At 38.3% G+C, this 24,243-nt stretch overlaps 1 protein-coding gene across 1 annotated transcript; it reads left to right on the top strand.

Moving 5' to 3' along the window:
- Window positions 1–7,403: 7,403 nt before the first annotated feature.
- LOC148655567 (peptidase inhibitor 15-like) lies at window positions 7,404–16,033 on the top strand. Its single transcript, XM_088642206.1, has 6 exons — window positions 7,404–7,547; window positions 7,884–8,220; window positions 10,731–10,849; window positions 11,259–11,391; window positions 11,486–11,601; window positions 12,658–16,033. The coding sequence occupies exons 2-6, from the start codon at window positions 7,942–7,944 to the stop codon at window positions 12,791–12,793; spliced, it is 783 nt and encodes a 260-aa protein (XP_088498332.1). The 5' UTR covers window positions 7,404–7,547; window positions 7,884–7,941; the 3' UTR covers window positions 12,794–16,033.
- Window positions 16,034–24,243: the final 8,210 nt, after the last annotated feature.

The following is a 24,243-nucleotide window of genomic DNA, read 5'->3' as shown; positions in this document are numbered from 1 at the left end:
ACTTGTTCCTTTGCAGCCTACGCATGCTAACGCAGCAACCTACAGTACTTGAACTTCTACCTAAAGTAGGGAGTTTTTGGTATGCCAAGATACCGTTAACATACTGTACACTTACTGTAAAAATCAGCAGGATGATGTTTCACCTCTTATAACGATTCAAGCATATATATAACGTTCAACATTTTTCCACAGCAAAAAATCTGAAAAAGAAAGAAAAAGACAGGATGAGTTTGTTCAGAAACCAGTAAAAATATTTTGTTCACAGCAATAAAGCAATTCCTTATTTTTACATGAACAGTGTACCACAATGCTTAAAAACATCAAGAATCAATTCAACTATTAGCAGTTATTTATTCACTCTTCTTGGTGATGCAAGGTAATGTTCCCTATCTAATTTTAAAAGAAGCAGTTATTGTGCTAAAAAACGTTTCAAGAGAGAATTTGGTTAAATTTTATCTTTGGAAACTGCTGTCTTTTCTATGCTCATTAAATGACATACTGTATCAGGCCCCACTTAGGATACTTAATGTATCCTAAAGAGAAATGATTGTTGTAAGAGAAAATAGAATCATTTTCAAAAATAGTTTATTACTTTCAGTAATATGATACTATGATTATAACTTTTTTACAGTTTCTTGGTATTTAATGTTTAGCTTTTCTTCTTCAGTTCTCAAACCACCTACTTCTAAGTGGTTTTCCTAGACATGCTGAATCCTGCCAATTTGTAACAACAGAGCTGGGTGGAGCACACAACTGTAAGGCTCTCTGTCTGGATAGAAATAGGAAAGTGATGGCCGCTGCTGAACCTCCTGATATGCACTTGCGTTGTGTCTAAAAGCTCTGGCTTCTGCAGCCACTGCTCTGGGGCCGTTCAGGGGAAGAACAAGGGAAACTTGGAACAAAATATGTAGAAGTAAATAAATGTTCTGTTCGAAAAAGAATGTTTTTGCAGAAATATACAACTCCAAATTTTACTTTTTCAAAGAACACTGCTGATTATTATTCAGATAGCATAATGGATCCTTTTCTAAACCACTAGCATTTTTACATTTGTAGACTTCATCCTTCCTAAAATGCAATTCAGGCATTTACTACAGCTTCTCTAATACAGCAACTACTTTACAACTTTTTTTTTAATTTTCCATTATAGTCAGTCACACAATGTAGCACGCACTATTGACTTAACAGTATTAGTGGTGCACTCATATGATCACAGGTGCAGTGTATTACGTAAGATTTGAGCTTGGGTATATGGAAATAAATAGCTATTGTGCCATGTAAATAGTGTATCTGCGTTGAGAATAAAAAAGACTAAAAACCCTTTTATAGCAGGTGCACGGACATTTGATTGAAGATGTAAATGATCTTGGGGGGGTCTATTGGGAAAATCAAGGGTTGGAAGTGTGTGTATCTGTTACAAAGGCTTTGCATTAGGTTGCAGATGCTGTTTTATCTGCAAGGTCAGGACAAACACATGCCCGATCTCTGAGCCCTAAAAATAATAATTCCTTACACTTATACACACCTTTTCTGGACACTCCACTCAAAGTGTTTTACAGGTAATGGGAATCCCCTCCACCACCACCCATATGTAGCCCCCCCCCCACCTGGATGATGTGACGGCAGCCATAGTGCACCAGTACTCTCATCACACACAAGCTATCAGCGGGGAAGAGTACAGAGTAATGAACCCTATTCATAGATGGGCGTTATTAGGTGATTGGTAAAGGCCAGTGGGAAATTTGGCCAGGACACTGGGGTAACACCCCTACTTTTTTCGAGAAATGCCCTTTCCCACTGAGAGTCAGGACGTCTGTTTTAAGTCTCATCTGAAGGATGGCACCTTTTCATAATATAGTGTCCCCATCACTATACTGGGCATTAGGAACCACACAGACTGCAGGGTGAGCGCCCCCTACTAGCTCCACTAACACCTCTTTCAGCAGCAACCTTTGTTTTTCCCAGGAGGTCTCCCATCCAAGTACTGGCCAGGCTCACACCTGATGAGCTTCAGTTGGCTGCCAGTAGTGAGTTGCAGGGTGATATGGCCGCTGACCTAGACGCCACACATTCATGCCACACATGTTCAGTGGAGCTCAGATTTGGTGAGGACATCCTTGCCATAACTGTCTCACAGGAAAGCAGTGTTATGCATGGCTCAGAAAGATATGCATTGACTTGCAGGACAAACTCACAGGAAGGGCATCATGCGACAGCAGTATAGCATTGTGTAGTCAAATAGCCATCATCTACTACAAGTGCTGTTCTGCATTATCACACCTGAACCGACATTAGCTGGCCTCTTGTTCACAACAGTTAATTTGTATTGTTTTGCTCATCCACACCACTCTCACTGACATCCATCAGACTGGTCCACTGGTCTTCTGCTGGCAAGTGCACCTGAGATGTTACTTCAACATACCAATGGCATAATGACATAGTTGTCTATCTAGGAGAAGGTGTATTAGTTTCTGTGTTGATGAGTTTTTTATAGTTTTCTCAAAGCTTAACATTCAACAGGTTAAATCAGAGAATCACCTTTGCTCCATCATCTCTCACTAATGACCTGATTTAGTGCAATTGGAACAAAGTCACTTGAGTATATCATACTCAGACTTGAATGATCAGTTAATCAAAATGACAAAAACAATCCATTAGTATCCAGAATCTGTATACTTATCTGAAAACATACTTGTATAAACTGAGTGATACATTCCTTCTGATGCTAAGTAATGTATATAACTTGGCTTCTTTGATTAATAAATTGGTATAAATCAAGGTGTATGAAGTTTCTAGAAGGTTTCCTTCAGAGCAAACGGAGTGGTATGCTTTGCATTTACTCATCCTTGATGACATTGGTGAGACATTGCTCACAGAAAGAAATATTCTTCACTCAGTTGATCACTCAGTTTGTCTCAAAATGAAAAAAATACAGTACATAAAATATTTTCAGAGGGGTACGTTAGTAAAAAAAAAAATCAGATTTTAATTCTTTCCAATGTGTTTTAAAACATATTTTGAATGTTTAGCAGGAAAAATGGAAAAGAAAATCCAAAACATTGAAACATTGATATAGAACATTCTTCCCAAAGCAGATGGTGATTATATATTCCATATGGCTCCTAGTTTCCATTCCATATGGAAATTTAGTGCTTTCGGACTGGTGTTTCCTGGCAGTCACAGGTTCCTTAAAATCCTCCCAAAACAACACCGAAAGATTCATGTTAGGACATATTAGACAATATATTTAGGTTATGTGCCTCTTTAGAAATTCTGTTATTGATTTGGCTGTCTGCTGTCTGCTTTGGCTTGTTCTTGTCACTGAAATGTAAAGCTAATTGCAACAGACCTGAGACCACTGGACATCTTTTCAGATATCACCCTTCCAAGTTAAAGCAGATCCACACCACGGTGGTGTCACGAAGCATTCTTTCAGGACCCTCTGCAGACAACACAATCCGGGGTGAGTGAGGAAAACATGGGGAAAGAGGCATGCGAGGGGCTGGAAGGAAAACAGGGGGCGTGTCCACAGTGCAGTAGTGTTCTGGGAGGTATGGCCGAGGCAAACAGTCCAAGGGAGTCCGAGGCAAATCCATGAATGAAGCAAAAGTCCAAAGCCGAGTGATTCATCCTGACAGACACACAGAGTTAAAAACCGGAGCGGGATTCGGAGGAGGGACGGAGAAATAAAAAGGGGGGTAACGGGACCAGACGCTCACTGATCCCAGACCCAGATGGTCAGGACGCTGTTGTGAAGCCTATGCTGTCGAGTCACTCCTGGACTCATGGGTAGGCGGGCTTCCGGGCGTCCATGTTCCAAAGCTGAGCCCTGATAGGCAGGAATGTCTGGTTTATATAACACGCGGAGCTGGCACCGGAGGCAGGTGCTGGAGATGAGTATAAACAAAGTAGGGCTGGAGTGTCCTCAAGAGGAGGGGTTTACGATCGTGACAGGTGGAATGGCCTGAAAAGAGCTTTCTTTGTCAGTAATATTTTTATGTATATGAATACTTGTCTTTGGTTTGAAAAACATTTTTTTTTTTATCACGTGATATTTGCAAATATTTTTCTGTCTCTTAGAATTGAATATAGAAATGGTTGCACGTAATTACTTTATACTTCCTAATTGGTTTTACTGCATTTATAGTCATACCGCAACTCTGACAGTGTCTTTGACTTGAGACTTCTTTAACATTCTAACTTCCCCTTTAATCTTGTCTTTATTAACATTACCAGGAAGTAAATTTATTTTCCTTGCTCCTATCAGAGTCATTTAAGCTTTGAAGAGGTTCTTTACATCTAGAGCAGTGGTTTCCAGTCATGGTCCTGGTGACCCACACCTGTTGGTTTTTGTTCCAGCTGAGTCCTGTTTCATTATCCAACCCTTCCTTGACTTCATAACCAGATTAATTTGAATAGTTTTTTCCCAGCTCTTAAACATGTTGGAGCTTTAAACACTGTTTTTTAATGAAATAAAATGCTGAAATATTCAATTGAAGCAATTTCTTAGATCAAGTAAGGCTTCAATTATCTAATGACAGTTGGATGGATTGAAAACCAGCAGGTGTGTGGGTCATTGAGACGAAGACTGGGAACCACTGATCTAGAAGTAACTATCTGAACTTTAATCTATGGACAGTAAATAGCTGTAGGTGAAATTAATTATCTAATTATTGTATGATTGGTGTCAGCTCTGAAAATGTCCTTTCTCACATTTATTAGGTTTTCTTTGGTACATAATAAGCATGCCTGGTAGTTAGAGGGTGGTTAATTCCTTTTCTGTTTGTATAAAATCTGAAAATGCTTGCAAAAAGCCCTCCTGGACTTTGCTCTGTGGCCATTGTGTTGTGTGTGCAGACATTTCCTGGTTGTGCACAGGGTTTGTGATGGTACCCATTGTTTTGTAAGCCTATGCACCCTACCTTGTGCCCACTGCTTGCAATGACAGGCTCCAGTCCCACTGTAACCCTGAACTGGAAGAAGTGGTTAAAACATGAAAGGATGGTTCTAATCCAGCTGCCAATGGGTGCAAGACAGGATACACTGTAAATACATAGGGCGCACAAACACCTACATACAGTATTCACTCACATTCAAATATGGGAGAAAATTTAGAAATGTCAATTGATCTGGACTGCATGTCTTTGGCTTTTGGGAGGAATCAAGAATACCTAGAGAAAACCATCACCGCCGTGGCCAGAACACACAAATCTTACACAGGAAGGTATGCACTCCAACAATGGACCTTGGGCTTGAAGGCATGGGGCAAGACTGAGCTGAGGCAGCACTAATAATTGCCACATTCCCATGCCTACAGCTTCCAGATGGATGTCTTCAGAATGAATGTAATTGCATCACCATCACCCGTGATCTTCTAGCCTCAGTCCTGAAAGCTGATGCTATAATCCAGTAATGATCCTTCCAGTCATTTTCTCACCATTTTTTCCAATTTAGGCTTGTGGGGGAAACGTATGCAATCGATTGGCACAAGCAATGGGCACAAGGCAGGTACACCCCGAATGGGACGCGAGTACATTGCAGGGGGGTAATGACTCGATATATTTTACATTTTCAATTATCAAGAAACATTTATAAAAATTGCATAAAACCATTTTCCAGCCCGGCTTTGCATGTAAATGTGAAACATCAGATTTTCTTTTGCATACAGTATGAAGGATAAACTATTACACAAGTGATTAAAACATATGTCAGGCGATTTAGGCAATAGACCACAGAGATGGGGAGGCCTCCAAATAATACCTTTTTTTTCAGAATCTTTCAGAATCCTCGGAACCTCAGGCTTCATCACTTCCCAGAACACTGAGAAAATCTGTGCTTTTTCTTTTAAAAAAAAAAAGAAAAGATTTGTTCCTGCGTCACATTGCTTTAATTTGTTCACCAGCTGCCAAAGTAAATTATGACCTGCTGAAGTGGTTCTTTACTTGGCACAGTATCCATACCGGCAGGAGAGCTTCTTGGATCAAGATCCTGAACAAGTGTAGTCTTTACTGTATAATGAATATGACATGAAAAACAAAAAGCAATAGGAGACCCCAACCTAACCCTAACTTGTGAAGCTGTCAGTTTCCCTTGCAGTGTTTACCCATGCTCTGTCCACTGAACTACTTCGAGACAAAGCCTATAGTATTACATGGTCTTTTGATCCCTGAAATAGTCTAATCCTTTAGGTTTTTTTGTCTTCTGCAGTTTTCTTTTGAAATACTGTAGTTTATGATGTAACTCCAAGTGCTGCCCCAGAAAGACTTTCCAGACAAACAATAGTCAGGAGAAACAGTCGTAATGTTGTTGGAAAACAGGTTAATTTCTCGTGTTCATTTAAAATCCCATATCGAATTGAAGTGAGTTGTACTGTATACAATTTGTAAAATGACGCTGTGAGATGAATAACGTTTTAAAATTAAATAATCTTTGATTTAGCTTTATATTTTGATATTTTCTTACAAACACATTTTGCGTAGGTATTTGATGTCTTGATTTTTGTTTAGTCACAGTTTCACCAAGCAAGTATTTGCTTCTGTAAGTCAGTATTTACTCAAAACAAGCTGTACAGACCTAAGAGTTTACAAAAACAGGTGTTATAAACTGAGGCTCGTTTCTTTCATTGGTATATACCTGTAGAGACTGTCAGGAGGGCAACTCGAGGGGTATTTCACAAATCAAATACATTTTTAATTCACCCCTTGCTTAGAAGACTTGCCAAATTTAATGCATTGATAATATTTAGCTGTGATTAAGCAGAGCACAGAAAAAAAGCGTTTTGTAGTTACAGTACTTCCTATTACACTATAGTTCACGGTTAACGTTTATCAATAATATTGTTTTTTTCTTGGTACAAAGCATGTACAAATTACTTAGCACCCAAGTTTTAGTAAATCGAGTAGAAACAAATTCGACTGAAAGAGTAAAAAACAATTCAAATAACCTCTTGGGCTCTTCGCTGCTTTTGCCTTGAACCTCAGTATCAACAAGCTCCTTCGAGCGGTTCAAGTTAATAAATTCACTTTACAACTACCAATTGACGGCTGTCGAAGACTGGGTCAGAATAACATAGTCGTGCGTTAATTAATGTAGGAAAATCACTATTGCTTTTATTTTAAAAAAATATGTCACATACAAAGATACCTACAGTAAGTAAGATATTGAGTGTGCTTGAAGGTCTCACTAATATCATTGTCTTTTTTAACAATCTGTTCACATTTTCCAGCTGCGAAAACCAAAAGCAGATGTTTCGATTAGGGACAGGCTGCTGCTGTGTGCCAGAATGAGGGGGAAAGAAACAACACATTACGTTTCCAAATGATGTTTTGATTCAGGTGACAGGGAGGGATCCGGGGCACCTTGAGAGAGAGAGAGAGAGCGCGTCCTCTCGCTTCCCGGACCATTCCAGCTACAATATATAAAGTCGAAAGTTACTCCTGCGCTCCCAGAGCTCGTATAGGGTTAGCGAGAAGCCACGTCCCACCTAACCCCAGACACTAACTTCCCAAAGCAAAAAGCAACACAAAAACCTTTCTAAAGGATTAACGGTAAGGTATTTTCAAAGCTTTTTTTTTTTCAGTATATTACGGAGCATGAAAAAATATTACTACTACAATTTCCACATTATTATTATTATTATTATTTGTTGTTGTAGTTGTAGTATTAGTAACAATCGCTATTGTCAAGCATTTGACGTTGATGAACTAACGAGGTGAATTCGATTATCTTTTACTTTCGGCGTACTGTACCACGTGTGAAAGCAAGTTGAGCCGCATCAGTTTCTGCCTCTTATTCAGCAGTCGAACCGATTGAAACGAGACGTTCCCGTTTTTTTTTTCCTGAAAAGCGTATAAACGTGAATTTGCTCTTTGATTTGCTTACAGTACCCCGGCTGAATCGGAATACATCCATCTGCCACTGATCAGAGAGCGCAGACTGAGGATGACGGAAGTTCTGAAGCTGTGCACGCTGAAAGCGCTGATTTTGCATGTTGCTTGCGGAGCAAGTGCATGGGTAGTGACTAATTCCACAGACTCCTTATCGGCAGCAACCAATTTCACCGACATCGACTCTGCACTGAAGCACCACCTAGACACCGCGAACATCCCCAAAACCAGGCGGAGGCGTTACATTTCACAAAACGACATGGTCGCGATCCTAGATTACCACAATAAAGTGCGAGGAAAGGTGTTTCCACCTGCTTCTAACATGGAATATATGGTAAGTCTTTGTTGTGGACTGGCAGGTTTATTTCTACTGCTGCAACTCTTCAAGCGGAGACAGAGCTCACCGCCTGCAAATGTCATATTCATTTAGCGGTGGTATAGCAACATTTCCTTCTGAAATGTGAATAAATTATTGGACTGCCCGCGGATTGGTCATAGACTATCTTGCGTGAAACGAGTCTTATTTAAGGCGGTGGGCTACTGAGTGCATTCGGTATTTCTCTATCCCTTTTTTTCTGCCGGTGTTTCTGAGAAAAAATTCACACGAGTCAGTTCCAAGTACTGTCACAAAAAAAATAGAAAAGGCTTTTAAAAGTTCGTAAAAAATCCAGTCTCTACGTTACCTTATATAGGCATTCTAACAAATGCTTCAAAACGGGTTGTGCTGTTAGCAACGCGGGTGTGAAATTCTCTGGTGTAGACAGCGGTGCTTCTTAAGATGCGAGGGCTAAGAAATTAGGCATACTGTATAAATAGACAAACTGATTAAAATACTTTGGTTCCTGCAAAGATGGAAATATTTTGAAAAAAGACATACCGAGATTTAGCCTTTTTTCCTAAATTGGAAGAATTGAAACGCCACTGGTATACAAATACTCTGATATAAAGTTGGCTTAAACACGATGGATTGACTGCACGAGTCCTGGCTCTGGCCAAATATGTTTGTTGAGAGCTGTATTCAATAACAAACGCAAATGGTAGTTCTCAGACATGTATAGCTGTTGCTTTAAAAAAAAATCCTTTAATCACACACAGAATTTCAAACATTACTATATTATTTCAAATAAAGTGTTTTTTTTTATATTAAATCGGCTTGGCTTCGGACATGGGCTATTACATTCAATTAGACATCATGTTGTAAAAAGAGACTTTGAAAAGCATGAGACAACCTTGCTCCTGTAATGACTTGGTTGTGTTGATCATGTGCAGGCTAGGATGTTGCTGGAAATGGGGGACTAGCAGGGAAGTAGTGGTTTTCTTTCTTCTTATCCGTTTATTTTTAAATAAATTAAGTTGTTCTTTTTTAAGTTATAAAAGTGAAGTGAGATTAAGCTATGTAGACGAGGGCAACTTCAAAGCACACCCCTGTACAAACATAAACTGTGAGGTGCATAAGGAGTAGCTTTCAGTTTTGTGTCTTCTGTATCCTTTCGCATCAACAGCTGTCAAGCAGCTTGAAGTGCTTTGGACCACCAAAGCACTGCAGGAAAGCGATATCACACCTCCTCACAGTGAAAAAAAGTCTGAACGTTGCAGCATTCATGGCTCTGAGAGGAGGAGACTTACAGCATCACTCTGCTCTGACTCGAGAAGTGTGAGGCTAAGGAAAAGAAGGCAAACGTATAACAGATCTGCTTAATTTATTAAATATGCAAGGTATATAAAAGGAAACTTTTATGCTTCAGCAAATAAAAATATAGCAAGTCTTAATTCGCAATAAAATGTTGAATTCATATTTTGGGAAAGTAAGTAAAAGAAAACGTGTAGCCGAGTCACTACTAAATTTTGAAAGAATGTTACTTTAGCCCAAGGAATGACACCTAATGTGTGACATGAAAGCTGTAAAACATGCTGGTATGCAATTTATTTTTCTTATCAAAATTGCAGCATTCTATGAAACAATACTCATTATTGCCATATTGTTTTTTTCCAAATAACAGTGACAGCTAAATTTTAATTATTTTCCCTCTTAGATACACTTAGGAGAACTAAAAATGTCTATTGTGATGCAAATTTCATTTGTAGTCTGAAGCACCTGGATTTGTTAGAGCAGGGTAGCTTTTTATTTTAAACCAGCTTCTCAAGTCTGAGGAGAGCTTTACAGATTTAGTCCTCACGTATTTGTTTACAAGGAACATGACTGACACTATCTGATACTTCATATACTGTATAACTATACTGTACTGTAGTATACCTAGTTAAAAAAAGTACGCTACACTGGAGCAGGGAATAAATGCATCCATGTAGTACAACAGATAAGCGCGCATTAGATTTACTTTACAGTATATTGTATTCTGGGGAAGAACCCTGTGAGGCAGGGCGAGTCATTTATAAAAAAATACTTGAGGTGATTTATCTGCATTTATGTCCTGTTATAGGTGACTGTTAACTTCAGTGTGATCAAAGGGTGTAATTTGTGGGAGCCCTTTAAGAGCACCCCACTGCAAGCCACAGGGACACCTCAAAACATCATACAAAACAATAGAGCTGAATGGAATGGGAGTCTGAAGGTATCCGTTATGTTTGGGTGTGGAGCGACATGGTTACCTGAGCCGCCTGAGGGAAGACCCCAACCCCAGATTTCACTTATCACAAGACAGCATTCCTACAGGAAGCAACATAGCCCCCTTAAAACAGTGTTGTTCACACTCTGACAGGTCTTCATGTTCAGGAAAACCAAAATGATGGAACCCTTTTATCTCACTTATAACTCACTCTTCACTAATAAGTAAGCAGATCGATTTACATAAAACTCTTTTATCCCATCTTGTGCGTGCGTGACAGGTCTGGGATGAAAATCTGGCTAAATCTGCAGAGGCCTGGGCAGCCACTTGCATCTGGGACCATGGGCCTCAGTACCTCCTGAGATTCTTGGGTCAGAACTTATCCGTCAGAACAGGACGGTAGGCTCTTGTCTTCTTCAAAAAAACTTATTTTTCTCATGAGAGGATTTTTGATAATGCTTGTAGAGCAGGAATGACATTGTGTTTTTAATGAATTACACTTTACATTGACCGTAAGTCATAATATTTAAGGCTTAAAGCCATACTGTATATATTCCTGAATTCATTAGTATGATTAACAGGACCCCATGATAAACTGTTAGAGGAAATGTCTAGAAGGTCTTCAGGATAGTCATGTGTCCTGATGGAAATATAGACTAAAGGAGTGACCTTGAGTCTTCATGAATTCCTTTTTCTACCATGTATAAAATGTGGATAGAAACTGGGTTACAAATGTACAGAATGCAGCCCAGTGCAGAAATAAGCATATGTAAAATACTTCTGCTTGAATGTATTTTTTGGTTTGCAGCTACCGATCCATTCTCCAGCTTGTGAAGCCATGGTATGATGAGGTCAAAGACTACGTTTTTCCTTATCCACGTGACTGCACTCCCCGGTGTCCTCTCAAATGCTATGGGCCCATGTGTACACACTATACCCAGGTAAGTTCCTGAATGTATTGGCTTACTGTATGTCAAAATGACATGAACTGGTTAATAAATCTGTCCAATTCTAAATCTGTCCATTTACGTGTAGATGGTGTGGGCCACATCAAACAGAGTTGGGTGTGCTGTTCATACCTGCCACAATATGAATGTCTGGGGCTCAATATGGAGGAGAGCTACATACTTGGTGTGCAATTATTCTCCAAAGTAAGTGACTTTTTATGACCATAACATTTATAGCATGTATGCCACAAGCAGACTATATTAAATTGCTTAATGGTAACACTTATGACTCAGACTGATTGAGATTTCTTTGTCTCAATGTCCAATCATGGATATTTTGCGGTATGACAGTGCTGTAAGTTTCACTTAACTAGCAGCAACAGCCCTGGAGTGGCATTTAATGAATCCATGAAAGGTGTGTTAACTACGTAGCCGTTATTGGTTTCTTGAAGAAATCATAAATTGCACGCCATTCTCTCTATATACTGTATGTAGAATTAAGCAGTTGTCCTTTCAACAAAAAGGAAAAACAATACATCTGTTTATCAGTTTTAATTGAACCTCAAGCTCCAGTTCACAGCGGCTTGTTGTGTTATTTAACCTATTATCTTCAAAGTTAAACTAAGCACACTCTTCCGAGAGTGAAGCAAATTCTCTGGTTTACGGCCTCTGTTCTCAGAGTTTGATGATGATATATTGATTGGTCCAGTTGCAATCAAGAAACAATACCCAGTTCTTTTGATTCTCATTTAAAGACAGCTGGTTCTGTTGTGAGCTCTGATTTTTTCAAGTCGGTCAAGAATGTCTGATTCCTGTCAATTCTCTGTTAATCTCAGAGAACACCTGCCTGTAGCTTTTTTTAATGTGACCTGGTATGTTCTTTAACAATACATGCTTTGACACCCTGGACAGGCGTTATATACTGTATAGCATATATTTACCCCAGATCTTGGATGTCATCTCCCTATAGAACCTGCAGAATCAATTGAAGAAGCAAGATTTGAATACGTCTTCTACAGCAAACTAATACAAATGTATCGTCAGCCTTATTACGTCATTGGATTCTGAATTCAGTGACAGGCGTGCAGAGGGATGTGGGATCATGCCACCCAGAGATGGGTCTCGTGGACATTCTCAATCAAGATAGTGTGCACCTGCTGATGCATGATGTAAAACCTTAATTAGCACGAGTCAGCTTTCTTCACAAAAGTCATCATGGATTCGCTGCTCATGATAATATTGATCTGTTTTGTTTTTCAGGGGGAACTGGATTGGAGAGGCCCCATACAAAGTAGGCGTTCCTTGTTCAGCATGTCCTCCCAGCTATGGGGGTTCCTGCACTGATAACATGTGCTTTCCAGCAGTGAACTCAAACTATCTTTACTGGTTTAAATGAATTCAGCTCTGTATGCTGGAGATATTTGCCCATCAGGCATCTTTCAATGTATTTGCACAACATTCCTGCATAGCATAATTTGTATATAAGTTTTTCTATTTAAACCATGTTCATATTTACAAAGGTAGCATATAATATCTGGACAACAGTTAATATAATTCCACTCTTCTTAAAGTGTACATAAAATGTATGATTAATATTCATTTTATACAGCAGTGTATTTTAATGTACTTTTTTAAAACATTGTTTTATTTGCTTTTGTAAATGAGGTGTACTGATTGGAAAAGTAGATCGTGTCTAGAATATTTATCTTAAGGGAACATTCAAATATTAAAAATTATAATTCTGAAAATGGTGCTAGTATTATGGTTCTGAGCAAATGTTTCAGTTTTCTCAAACTTTGTTTTTTTTAACTTTGACCATTTTATACAGATGGTGCTTTACCTAAATTTGGTTACTGTAGGTTCAAACTGTATGTTGTTTTTAAAACATTGTTTTAAGGTGCTTTATTTATGTCTTCTTTGTCAGATACAAAATATCAGAATGGTATTACAGATTGGAACACTCTGTTTTATTTTCATCACTTTGAGAGTACGCCAAGGGTTCCTTTCCGTGGGGTGGTGGATGCCTGTGTCTGGTGGTGTCCAGCTAAGTTTTAAATCTCCACTGTTAATTGATTATGTGCCTGCTTGTTTAGATTTCATTTGATTTGGTTTACAGTATGCTCTAAAATACCCAACTTCAGGTGTACTGTTGCTGACGACGTCTGGAAACAGAACATCCTATAGTCTCTCCTCAGCTTGCTCACCCTTATTTCTGACTGAGCAACTATATCGATGGGTGCTCATGTTGGGATGAACAAGCAGAAGAGAATGGCAATGTCTCAGACACGGCCACAGCAGTGATTGACGGTGTCTCAGACACGCCCACTGCTGAGAATGACAGTGTCTCAGACACGCCCACTGCTTTGAATGACAGAGTCTCAGACTCACCCACTAGTGGGAATGACAGTGTCTCAGACACACTCAAGTGTTTTTTTTCCTACTGCAGGAGTCCATTTGGTTACATGTTAGGCAACACACCTGACTGAGGGCAGTTCTGAAACCCAACCACTGGTACACGTTTGGTGCCAATTACAAATCCCATTCAACATTTTAAGAGCTGAAAACAAACGTAAAACTATGCCTCGTATAAAAGATTAAACGAATCAGCCTGTGATTAAGAACTCAGCTGGAGCACAAACTAAGATACAGTGGTTCCTCAGAAATGGCATAGACACATCTAGTAAGTGACTGCAAGTGTCTGCAAGCCAGTGTTCTGTAGGGTTGGAATTTTAGCAAGGAACGGTGTCTTGGACAGAATTCCTAGTTGCTTATGTAGCTTGCATACACAGAGCAGTGTGAAATAATTAATGATATGTTTACTTTAAAAGTTTTGCAGTTTTTTTCCTGTAAGTTGAAATTTGCAATTTACCAACACATTTTTTATATGAATACTGCATAATGCACCTTAATGTTCTTAGAACATTGAAAGACAAAGAAGCAACACATTCTATTCTAACAACTAAATTAAACCTGAAATTTCCATGGCAGATTTTAAAAATGACAAAATCCCCCCCTCCCCCCAATATTTTTTTTACATTTTTAACTGCCTTTCAATAGAAACATCCGTCTTTGACATCTGTTAAAATGTGTATTGATTGTTAATATACTGGAAGACAAAAACAATATACCATTTTTCACAGAAAATAAAGTCAAACCAAATCATCAATCATCAAGTCCATGACCATAATAAACATTTAACAGTGTTTTTTTTTCTATTAGAATATGGTACAATACTTAAGCCATCCATTCTTAAAAGTTAGTATTGATTTGGCTATCACTTTTATCCACCTACGTTTGTATAGCTGGAAATTTACTACAAGAGCATGACAGACATGCTTTGTTTAAGGCTACAGCTGTAGTGTCTCTGCTGGGATTTGAACCACAACATTCCAGTTCTCAGTTTAGAGCTCTAACCACTACTCCATATTGTGCTGAAGATAGTCATGTTGCGGATTGACGTCAGTACTGACATCACAGTTTGCTGGATAAGTTCATTCATTTGAAGTACTACTGACACACAGTCCACATAGCAGGGAAATATCACTCTTCTGCAATGACTGACAGTGGTGGCATATTTAAACAATGCACCACATAGGATTAAATTATTTTTGGGCACCCAATAAGGATTTCTAAAATAAGCTGAAAAGTTAGAAATGAATATATCAGATAAAGGAATTTGTGGTATTTGTGTGATTGAATGTGTAGTAAAAAATGTAAAGATTAATGTAAAGTCTGCCGGAATTTGTGCTAATAGAATCTGGAAAATTGGCATGCTCATAAAGGCAAGTAGGAATATTGGAAATCAGGAAAGAGAAGAATAGTAGGGAGCGTACCGTCACCTACTTTAATAGCACTGTAGGGCATGGAACAACTAATAAAAAACAACTTGTGTTTTTCATCCCCCCCAAAAAACTGGTTGGGTTTATAGTGGATTGTATTAAAAATTAATCTACTGACATTAGATAAATCTGCTGACATCTTACAGTCTTCTGCAAGATCCACTGCAGAAGTTTAACAGCTTACTAGCAATAGACTTTCTAGCAATAAATGGCTAATGTTACACCAGAAATTATTGTACTATGCAATATTTACAGAGGAGGAAATTCATGCCATTTTTTAAAGTTTTCAATTGAACATTTTTGTCATAAGTCATCCTGAAATATAAAAACGTATAAATATTTTATACGACAATATTTTGTTATTGTGAATCTTATTCTAGGTGGTTTTATTATATCTTTAACCTGTTGTGGCCCAAATATTGTAAATCAGAAATCTCAACTTTCAGAAAATATTTAAAATATTAAATACCAGTAGTCATATGCAATATTAGGGGCATGTGCACTTTCTTCTTAATGAACGATTAAAGCCAAGGTTTAAAACTGATGCCCCAGCTATTAAAAAGACAGATGAAGAATATTTTCTAGCTTGGGTTGATATGGTACTAAAAAATACTGTTTTGTATAGCTGAGAACACTGCAAAGGTATTTTGTTCAATTAGTCAATAAAATATAAAACAAAATACTTGCATGTGTTATTGTATTCGCACTGAATGTTTTATTTAATTTTCTGTTTTTTATGTGCTTGAGATGTAACCAGGTGCTATTTTATATAATACCAATAAACAAGATACAACACACCTCTCATTGTGTTAATTTGAAGTGTATGCAGTATTAAGCAAGTGTTAACCACCAAAACAGTCAAATGGGACAAATGGCCTCTTCTTATTTTAAACTTATGTTCTTATTAATGTATAAATTCATATCTAAGTACATATACTGTTGTATTAAGACATCCCACCGTGCACAGCAAAAAATGTCTGTTCAAAAAACATTAAATCAGAACAGTGAATTATTTATGAATTAATTAACTATGAATGAATTAATTATGAATTAATGACTATTAATTAAAGTCCTTAACTGAATGTCAGGATGGGATAACGACAGACAAGCCAACTTCACCTTTTAAATCACAATCATTACTGACTTTTGGTATATTCTCTATAACTTTTGTGCACACCCCTTCTCACTTTTTTTCCTCATTCAACAAACTGTGCTTCAAACAGGCAGGAAGGAGAAAACATGACAGAGTGAAAGAAAACAGTATGCTCCTTGTTTTGAATTCACCGCACATTTTATTGCGTTCATTCCGTGTGTCAACAAGCGGGAAAGTGAAAACAAGGCAAAAAGGAAAATATGCTCCTTGTTCACCTTGCTTCTTCTCACATTAACTCTAACCGTGGATGGAGCTTCAAATAGGGGGCAGGAAACAGAAAATGGAGCAAAAACACGCTTCTTTGCATGCTTCATTTTGTTACTGTACATTCTATACTGTACGTGGACATCGCCTTAAACAAGCAGGAAAGTGAAAACACGACTGAACAAAAGAGAGAAATGGTACTTATTACACATTTACCTCTCACTTTCATCTCTGTAAACATCCCACAGGAAAGCATAAACACGATGGAACAAAAGAAACGAAAAAGAACATTTGAGTCATATTTGCCTTGCTCTTTATCGCATTAATTCTATACATGGGCAATGCTTCAAATAGGAAAGAAAATGGAACAAAAAGAAATACGCTTTTAATGTCTGCCTTTTCTTTTATCATGATGTCCACATTTCATTTTCATGCGGGTTTATCCAAAACTTATTATACTTACTCAGTTGCAAAGAATTTGATTCATGGGTGTCATTATTCCTCATGACATGTAGTTAATCTAGTACATGTTATAAGAACATTTAAGACAGAATTTATAGCCCCTAAAATAAAGTGGTACCCATAGGAATTGTGTTATGTGTGAGATTTTCCAGCATGAATTACACTCCTGCATATTGTTCCAATACCTGTCCACTCTTGATCAGACTATAAATGGTTAATATTATGCTTTTAGAACACTTCCAGATACATATTACTCTAAAAAAAGTATAGCATAGATGACAAACAAGATGAAGCAATTTAACCCATCTTTTCCCATTTGGTCAACAGCAGTTTATTGATCCCAGTACTCCAGCCTTTTATTTAGCAATCCCAGCAATTTCACAGTAATATATAGATTTACAAAAATAGACTGAGCAGTTCATCAATAAGTAAAATAATCACAACCCTCAAATGTGAAAGTGAAAGATATGCCAAGAATATGAGTGGTTTGTATAATTAGAGAGAGAGAGATAACTTTATTAGCCACTTTATGTGGCAGAGATCCTAAGCCACAGTGCCACCGCTCCACCCGGCACATACGTTTTTAGTTCTCTGTCACAGCAAAACAGAAAAAAAAACAAAAAAAAAACAACAAAACAGAATACAACCTAGAGTTAAATCTCTCTAAATCCAGATCCTACAAAGTGAATGGGACCCTGTCTCCCTATTCTAAAAATGCAAGCAGGCGAGACCATCTTTACCCTAGGGATCCTTTATACAGGAAATCAGAGTTTCCTAAAAACAACAGAATGGTAAGCTCTCTTAACAAGGATCAAAAAAGGATCAAACACTCAATCACAATCTGGTCTTTACAAATGATCCTGACCCTCTGGTGGGTTCCTTTTCTCTGTCTTGTGTTCTTCATTTCCTTTCTCCTCTTGTTACTTTCCTTCTCTTTCCTTGTGTCTCTGTCCTGTTTTGTCGGACTGTTGACAACTGTGAATGATTTACCCAGGATGAAAATGGAAACGCGGTAAGTGGGCTGGGCTACAAACTAGACTAAAAACCGAACGCAATAACTTTACCAACCATTTTACTCGCCAATGTCCAATCCCTCGACAACAAAATCGATGAAAAATTAAAGAATGTTGTGCTTTTATTTTCACCTAAACATGGCTAACAGCCAGTATTACAGTCTTGGCTATACACCTAGATGGGTTTTCTGCCTTCCACATGGACAGAACTACAGAGTCCGGTAGCCAATGGGAATTTTTTTTTACACCCCTTCTCTTTTCAAGAAATGCCCCGGGATTTGTAATGACATTGGTTTTACATGTCCCCGTTACTATACTGGGGCATTAGGACCCACACAGGCTACAAGGTGAGCATCCCCTACTGGCCCTACTAACACTACTTCCAGAAGCAACCTTAGTTTTCCCCAGGAGGTCTCCCATCCAGGTACTGACCGGGCTCACACCTGCTGAGCTTTAACAGGTTGCCAGTGGTGAGTCGCAGGGTGATATGGCTGCTGGTGATAAACAATATTGAGTGCAGACATGAGCCTGCTTCAATCTATTGGCCCCTGTACTTCAGCCAGGCAGAGTACTAAATGTTTAAAGGGGAATAGAGGAGGGTTTGCTAAGTATTTAAGACTTAAACAAAGTATCACAGTATCAGTGTAATGCTCTGAAGGCACACTTTGAGAAGGAGGTCAGGAAATGGACACATGGACTGTGTTAGGATCCAGCTCCATACTCTGGAGAAAACAGTTGGGATGTAATGAAGGGTGAAAACAGTGTAAGGTAATATAAAGCATCTGGATGGCAAAAGACTCGGTGCGGTCTGCTGAAAACAAAACAAATGAAGACATCTCATGCAGCAAACACACAGTGAAAGCAGCCTAATTCTTGCGGGCACCAGCTATTATGAACATGGTTGCATGTACTGTATATTGGTACAAAAAATAGTATACCCATGTCTTTTCAATAGCACAGGACATGATGCATATTTAAGATAAAGTTGTATAATGAATACTGCATATATGTAAGCTTAGGTCCTGTTATTGTTGTTTTACTCAGTCCGTTTAAAATATTATGGAGTTGTATAGACCTCTCTATCTTTAATGTGCTTTCTGATTGGTTACAGGATAACATGACTAGGAAAAAAAGGGAGAGATCAGGAAGAGAGAGTGAGAACGTAGTAGGTGTATACAGTATATGACTCTCCATTCAGTTCCCATCGTCATGGGCAGAGTGTTTAACCACCATCGCACAAACCCTACAGTTACACATATAATACATGCAGCATATTTACAATCAATAATATAAGCTACCAGCCACGTTGCCATGTTGTTGAAGCCGAGATCCTGGCTTCCTTTAAGAAACAGCTGGATGAGACCACCAAGCTAGGAGAGGAGGCACGTCCTTACACAAAGGATCTGGGAGTTTGGAACAAGCTGCCCAGCTATGGGTTTGAAGATGATACCTGTTGTATAATTGACTGCTTGTTATGCAATTTGGAATTTTTAAAATGCCTCTCCATAGACTTGCCAGAATCACACCCATGTTCCCCGAGCTTGAGGGCAACAGCATTAACTCTATAGTACTACAGTAAGGACTCGACATTACACCTTGTATGCATCACTATTTTAATAAAAAATGAGTTTATTAAATATTCTGTGAAATATACAGTATATACTTGATCATCTGAGATCAGGAATCATTCTTGCTGTTCTCTGAACAGTTTCTAAGGCTCTTTCCACATTGGTCACTCCAAACACGACTGGCTTTTGAGAGATCCAGGAGGCTGTCCATCTTTATTCAACTAAATTAAGCAAAATCAACACTGGTGTACTGGGTAAGGTATCCTTTCTGAACAATGATACATGGTCATCCAATGCTCATCTATGAATGTTGCTGAATAAAAAGCAGCCTGCTTCAGGCCACAGAAGAAATGTGTGAAAGGGAGAGGTCAAGAGTCATGCTGGGGTTCTTGGCAGAGGAGGGAGAGATAAGGTGTCAGAAACAAGAGTAAAAGAAAAGGAGGAACAGGAATGGAAAAACAGGAAGTCGGACCTTGAGAAGTTGAGTTTACGATGGAGTGCATCCAGGAGGAGATGACTGAGGCAGGTATAGAGGAGGAAGCATGAGTATTAGTTGGAGAAAAAGAGACTATGATTTGATCCAGACTATGATCCTGATCCGCAGGAAGAATGCACAGAGAGAGAGAAGAGTTAGGGACCCAGGACAGTATGTTGTGGGGCAGCAGTGGAGAGAATGTCTTGCTAGGGGATCTGGTATGCGTGATCAGCAAAGCAGGAGGAAAACCAAGTGTGAGCACTGCCAGAAGTTCCTACTGTAGGTCAGCGAGTTTTGAAAGAAGAATAGAGTGATCCATAGTCAAAAGTAGCAGAAAGCTTGAGACAGAGCAGAGAGAGGCAGCATGAACTATGAAGAGAATCAGCAGCTGAGAGAACAGTTTCTGTCAAGTTTGCCAAGGATGAAAGTCCGACTAGTGAGAGTCAAGCAGTGTGAGCTGCAGCAGCCTAGAGCTGGCAGCCTAACCACTCACTCACGTTTTTTAGAGAGAAAGAGAAGAAGGGAGAAAATCATTTAGAAATTTGTGGCAGTTGACCTACTGTGACTAATATAAACCATTCAAGAGGAAGAGTAAAAAGAAGAGGCTTAGGACACGAAACGATTAGACTAAACTCTCCAAAGCTAACTTGTTACTCACAGCTAGAGCACATATCAAAGTTGAGGATCAGACATAGAGCATACTACAGTGAAAAATCACCTTTTGAGGCATGTGTGGTGAGACTAAAATGTTGTTTTAATACTTTGTTCAGGATATAAAATAATGTGCACAATACCTTCTATTTACCTCCTGAATGCCCCTCTGGCAGCTTTGATTTGATTTGACTGGAGATTTCACCTCAGCATTCCAAAGAGCTATGGCTGTTACTGGGGGAGCATCGTACAGTACATTTCCTCTCACTGTTGCACCAGCCAAAGACAATGTCCATACAGAAATGCAATACTAAGAAAATAGGAAAATAGATATTTTGCCATGACATTCAGAAGTTAAAAAATAAATAAGAAAAACGGTCAAGAATCTTACTGAGGTAGATGCTACAAAAACAAAATCTTAGAAAAAGGACATGTTCACAATTCTAGGTTCAGGTCTGTTATATTAGGACGTTCGGCTGTAATGTTAACCCTTCATCCCACAAGGATTATATTTTTTCTGGCAAAATAAACCTTCTTTTATTTTCTTTACTTTAAGGGCCCCTAGAATTGGCATCGTATCTTAAAGAATGTCTAAGCTGAAAAATATACTCTAAAAAAACCAAATATGTATTTGCTAATGTTAGTGTCAGTCTATGCCTTCTAAAGGTAATAATCAATTGATTTCTCACAAGTCAGTGAATGAATAGCTGTCCAAATAAAATGTATTTTTTTTACAAATTTTCAATAAAATTATCCCATTTAATTATAACCTAAATAGCCATATACAGTATGGCAAGTGTAGATCTGCTGCTTGCACATGACATGCTTATTTTCTGTAACTATATATATTATCTAGAACTTCAATAACTTAAATATTTTATTTAACTGAATAATGTGCTTTGTTCAGCCATTACCTTAGGTCCGAGATAGAAGAAACAGCTTTGCGCTCTGCTGAGTTTGTGATGGGTTTATATTTGGTGCAGATTCATAAGGAACTTAAGCAAATGGCTTACACTGACAGGCTGATGGACTTGAACCTTTTAAGTCTCAAACAGAGAAGACCGAGAAGAGTCTGATACAAGTATACTAAAAAGACATTAACAAAGTCAACCCAGAGGTTTTCTTCACTACGAACAGTGAAACATGAACCAGAGGGCACTAGTGCAAACTACAGTACTTGGAAGTGAAAACAGGAGGCAGAGGGCTGAGGTAAAATGGAATAAGCTGCCTAGCCATGTGGTTGAAACTGATACCCTGGCTTTGTTTAAGAAATGCCTAGATGGAGAATTTAGCTACTATCTACAAAATAAGCTAGATGGGTCGAAAGTCGTGCTCTCGTTTGTAACTGATCTTATGTTCTTAAGTCTTTCACCCTGTATGCGACTGGATCACATCCACGCTTCAATAAGTACAGTATAATGGAGAATATAATGTGCTACCTCCGCTGGATGGTGAGGTTCATTCAAACCTACCAGAAAAGAAAACTAGACCTTTGGCATAGCAGGTCTGAAGTGGGCTCTGGCGCTTCGATGTCTGAAGGTGCTGCTGTGATAGTGGTTTGAATTCAGGGTTCTGCTTTAGTGATGTGGGCCAGATCAAACAGAAGGATGCTTAGCAATCCTCAAGGCTACAGTGGACCTCACCGATAGTGAGTGTAACAGGGCTTGTGCAAATGAACAACACAGTAACATTGCTATATAAATATTAATGTAACCAGTGGATTTAACAATCACTCAGAGGTTCAGGTGGCCGGAATTGTGCCTCTGACTCTGGTTGAGTTAAGACGACATACTGTACTGTAGGTTGCATGAAGATACTGTAGCTTGTTTGAGTTAATTCTTCCACAAAAAATCAACTGGAGCAAACATGCACACACAAGTTGAATACCATTAAAATATGTTTAATGAATAGCAACACAATTTAAAAAAAAGTGTTAAAATATCATTTGAAATCTAATTAAAAAAGTAACTTTAAAGACATTGTAAGGAATCACTCTCCAAGGACCTGCAGATCTAATTAAAGAGTCTTTTCATGTAAATCAGTGGTGTGCAACTCCAATCTAATCCACAGAGCCCAATTTCAGAATTCTGAGGGAATATGAAGAGGATAATTGCTTTAATTAGGTTAAAAGAGCTCTTTTGTAAGGTCAAGTGAAAACTGAGTACACAAAACAACAAACTACAATCCATACCTTTCAAGACTGTTTAGTAGCTTTTATTCTATGAGGTTTATGGTAGAGTGAATAATTTAAATAATCTTAGATAATTTAATTATAATAAATTAAATATAATTTAATAGATACATTAAAGATAATTTAAATATCTTATTTTAACACTGAGATCAAAGTTTCTCCACATAAAATTATACTTAATATAAGGTGAGTATGACACTAGGGTTCAGAAGGTTAAGAAGAAGTGTAAGCTTCATTGAACCATGTCTATATTTCCCTGGGAACCAAAGATGGAGGCTACAGAGGAATGACACAGGAGAAAGTGCCCAGAACTTAGTTTGTGAGCACCAGGAAATGCAGTACCCTGCCTTCCCATCTTCCAAAATCTAGTGCAAATACACTATTTTAGCCAGAATGAACATAAGGCATGAATCCTCAGCTCACAATTTTTACTAAGAAATAAGATATTTGCTTTCATACTACCCTGTGCCTTTCAAAATACACATTGACTACATTTAAATTTTATTGCTAAATGTGGGTAAAATATTTATTTTACAATAACCTTTACCCCCACTCCTATATAGCACATTTTTCTGAATTGCTTATGAATTAAATATATCTTACTATGTTGTGTGTTATTATAAAGAGATTTTAAAGCGCTTTGAGAAGCCACCTATATAAAGACGCTATATAAAATAAAGTTTATTATTATTATTATTTTTGCTACAGCATGGCATATTCTTCCTAGCCAAACAAAAAATGCTGTCCTTAGCATGACCTCCTATAACACAGGTCCTCAGGGTGTCTGCACTTAGGATCTTGATCACTACTGTACCAGGATATACAAGGTAATCATCATACATTAACAATGATGTGCGCTGTTCTGGTAGAAATAATATGAGGTGATTTACTAAACCTTGAGAATATAAAACAATGTTTTTTGAGGGACTAATAATATTTGTTCCAGTTGCTCAGTCAAATTCTAATAACGATGAAAGGAGGTGATGAATATGAAGGGATAACATGCTTAATACTTTGAATTTTATTCACCTGGCTAAAGAATTGACAGTGCTGGCTGGAGATCAGTCCTGTTACATCCCCCTTCACATGCAAGGAATGAAGGTGGAGGGAGAGGTGCTAGAAAAGATGAGCGCAGCTCAGTGTTCAGCCAGGGAGATTTTATGTGTTGGAAGTGTGAGATCAGAACCTGACCTCCACCCGAATTTCTGTCTAACTCATCTGGCTGAGGAAATGACGGTGCTGTCACTTTCCAAAAATAGCCCCGAATAATCTGCAAAATACCAACCTTAA

The sequence above is a fragment of the Lepisosteus platostomus genome, chromosome 8, assembly GCF_059453375.1.
Source record: "Lepisosteus platostomus isolate fLepPlt1 chromosome 8, fLepPlt1.hap1, whole genome shotgun sequence".
NCBI lineage: Eukaryota > Metazoa > Chordata > Actinopteri > Semionotiformes > Lepisosteidae > Lepisosteus > Lepisosteus platostomus.
This window is presented reverse-complemented; position numbering and strand designations above follow the sequence as displayed.